At 38.4% G+C, this 3,732-nt stretch overlaps 1 protein-coding gene across 1 annotated transcript; it reads left to right on the top strand.

The window, feature by feature from the left end:
- Positions 1-1,525: 1,525 nt before the first annotated feature.
- LOC131162775 (uncharacterized protein At4g06744-like) lies at positions 1,526-2,761 on the top strand. Its single transcript, XM_058119375.1, has one exon. It carries the CDS (start codon positions 1,526-1,528, stop codon positions 2,759-2,761), a length of 1,236 nt encoding a protein of 411 aa, XP_057975358.1.
- The last annotated feature ends 971 nt before the right edge of the window (positions 2,762-3,732 follow it).

Genomic DNA, 3,732 nt, shown 5'->3' on the forward strand with positions numbered 1-3,732 from the left:
ATTAATTAATTAATTTTTATTTATTTATTTATTTTTAAAATTATTCCATATATAGTTTTGGGGTGATTAAAATAATTGTCACTACTCATATTTAGACGTAGAAGGTTGATTTGAGGTTTTGCCCTCTCCAATGCCTAATTAAGGCAGCGATCTAATGAAAAAGCAGAACCATAGACATGCCTCCATGTGCTGCTATGTCTTTTTATAGGTTGTGAGAGATCTTTGTTGGCAGATGTTTCGCCTCAGTTTGCTCCTAATCAAAGGAAAAATGTTTACTAGATCTCTAAACGTAATTTGTGCAGGAGATAGTTTGTTCTCGGATGTAAATTTGAGACAATATGTGAAATTTATATTTTCTTATCTCGAACACCACAACAATTGACCTATAATTTGCCTGGAATATAAACATAAAAATTATAAATAAATAAAAATATGTGTATATATGTTTATTAAAACATCCCAAATCACTTAATGTTTTTTTGTTCTTTATTTTATGTTTTTTTTCTATGACGGAGGATACTTACTTTTTTTATATTAAACTAGAAGAAAGTTAATTTATTTTCGTTGTATATTGACATGAGTTTTAAATGTTTTTCTTTTAAATTTATGCTTATCATTTTACATATTCCTTGGAAGATTAATATAGATCTCTATAGGGAAAAAAAAAAAAAAATTCTCTAATGAGTTGAGGATGAAGATATATCCGGAGGCAAATTTGAAGTAGACTGCACATATAATTTTCTTTTTTTCATGTTTTTTGTCTTTTTCCACAGATCCACATTGGATTTAAGCTATCAACGGCAGCTCTTCTCACTCCTCTCAATATTTAGATTTGAAACCTCAAATTTGAAAGTTCCACAAGGATTGGGAATGACATTGTACATTATTCTTGCCAAAGCAAATTTGGGCTGTGGACTGTGGGTTGTAACCTTTTTACTAAAAATCTGCCATGTTTAAATTCCTAAAAGAATAAATTTTTGCTTCAAGAGGAATGTATGTTGGACTTCCAAGTGATAGGTCCATAAGAATTTCTCCCAACAATTAGGCAACTCTCGCGGAGGCTCACGATCAGCTTCTTCGGCTGCACCTATGGGTGTTCTTGCAACGAATGACAGGTTTACTCCCATTCAAAGTTTCCATGCTTGATATCAGTGTAATGGTCGGGAATGTAGCACATAACACAAGTGAAAGTTGCATGTTAGCTTGTACGAGTAACTTGCAGGCCTAGAAAGAGATATTTTTAGAGCTTGGCTACCAAATTTGCCTTAAAAGTACCACCACATCCATTTATGTTCTTTAAAAGTGGAAGCAGAATTTTGAAAAAAAAGAGACAAGTTTTCTATGCACAACAGTACAGAGATTAACTTTAATTTGTTTAAAAATTCCACGCAAACTCCGCTAGTCCAACTCAACTGCCATTATATTAATAAAATCATATCACCAACAAAAAGACAACATAGAGGCATAAACTGCATAAGAGCACAGGTTATCATATACCATATCCATTCCCAGGAGCTCACCCAGCATGTCCACGGCATTCCTATTTCTGATCACCATCTCCCTCCTCCACTCTCCATGCTACGTTCACGGAGCTAATAACATGCCCGCGCCAGCACTTTCCCCGCTGTCGCCTTCTGAAACCCCCACCGACTGCGAAAAGATTCTGGACGCCACCACAAAACTCAGTAACAACATAACCTACGACCCTTTAAACTTCACCAAAACCTGGGTAGGTCTAGATTACTGCGCCTTCAAGGGCTACTACTGCGACATGATTCCCGGCGAAGACGGAGTCGGACTCGCCGGCGTCGACTTCAACAATGCCAATTTCGGCGGTACCCTAATCTTCGACAGTTATATTCAAAACATTACACTCGTTTCCAACATCCGCGTCGGGTCCAACAACTTCTCCGGCGAAATTTCTTCCCGAATCTCCCAACTACCTAACCTTTTCGAGCTGGACCTGAGCGACAACAACTTCAGAGGCGAGTTCCCGAGTGCCCTCCTCGACTGCCGCAACCTGACGTACTTGGACCTCCGTTTCAACTATTACAGTGGGTCCATCCCGGACGAACTATTCGACATGGGCATCGAAGTCCTCATCCTCAATAACAACTTCTTCTCCGGCAGCATCTCCGACAACCTCGGCAACACGTCGGCGGTGTACCTCAACCTGGCCAGAAACAACATCACTGGCGCAATACCCGAAAGCATCGGGCAGGCTCCGAACCTAGAGGAAGTGCTTTTCCTCGAGAACCAGCTGGAAGGGTGCCTGCCATACGAGGTGGGGTTTTTGAGCAATCTGACTGCGTTCGATGTCGGGTCGAACCGGATGACGGGTCCGATACCGCAATCGTTCGGGTGCTTGGCGAATATGATTCAGCTGGTGCTGGCGAACAATGAGTTCTACGGGGAGGTGCCGGAGACACTGTGCATGCTGAGGAGCGTTACTATGTTGGACTTGTCGGGGAATTTCTTCACGAAGGTGGGATCGATTTGTCGTGCGCTGATCAAAGCGAAGAAGATGAACGTGACAGGAAACTGTATTTCGGATCTTCCAGGGCAGAGACTGCAATCAGATTGCGCCAATTTCGCCGGCAACCGCAAGTCATGCCCGTACGAGAGCACGTTTAGCATTGTCCCCTGTAATATTTCTTCGCCGCCAGAAGGTGTTATGAGCTATATTCCTCCGATGGAAATTGCCGGAGGACTCCCAAAGCGAACCTATGCTGCTCTTCAAAGAGACCAGTCCATATATTAATGGAGATCCATGCATTTACCTGAAGCCATGCAAGTATGTTTAATAAGCATGGTTATAAAAAAAAAAAAAAAAAGTAGGTTTGATAAGCATGCACCAGGTGTGTCTGCAGGTTCTAGGGTTTTTGTCTCAGCTGTCTTGGGTTTTATCTTGTTGGCTTAATAAAATTCAGCAAAGAATTATAGGGTTATACTACATATCCTGAGTTCAGTGTTTTTTTTTTATTGGTGGTACATCTGGTTGTTATTTAAAAAAAAAAAAATCCATCAAGTTGTTTTTAGTTGATTATTTGAAATTATTTTATAACATTTTTTTTACTCTTTATTATTATTTTTTTTACAAACTTAAATACATAAATGATTACATTTTAATTTGTCCAAACCATAAAATTCCATATCTTTAATTATACTCAGAATTGCATATTGAAAGTTTGAGTTAGTTTTTCATCTCTTGAACCTTACATAATAGTACTATATTAATTATCATCCAAATATTACACTTATATCTATTATGCATTATGTAAATTATAGGTCTTTAGCAAATTATTTGATAATGCAATATTTTTAAGAGATAAAAGACATTTCATTCTAATGAACTCGAGCCTTGACAAAAAGTACAAAGCTAAATTAAAATCCAATGATAGGCATGAACAAAATAAAATCTGACCAAGACATGGAGGTAATAACATGACAAGTCTACTACATAAGAAGAGGTTACCAAGGGCCTTCCCACCAATACATTATGTTGATAGGTCTTTCTCTAGAAAGATTCTTTGATTCCTCTCCTTTCGAACTTTTCAAGTAATGACTGCTAGAATGGAGTTCCTTAGTTTTCTGGTGTTACCCTTGGATTTGGAGAAGATTTGAGAGACCAATTATTTGCTAAGAGAAAAAGGCATCATCTAACTAAGATTCAAATGGCCAAGTACTGAATTTCATTCGCTTGTGATGAACTCACAGTACAACAGAAAATAA

Source organism: Malania oleifera, chromosome 8, assembly GCF_029873635.1.
Source record: "Malania oleifera isolate guangnan ecotype guangnan chromosome 8, ASM2987363v1, whole genome shotgun sequence".
Taxonomy (NCBI): Eukaryota; Viridiplantae; Streptophyta; class Magnoliopsida; order Santalales; family Ximeniaceae; genus Malania; species Malania oleifera.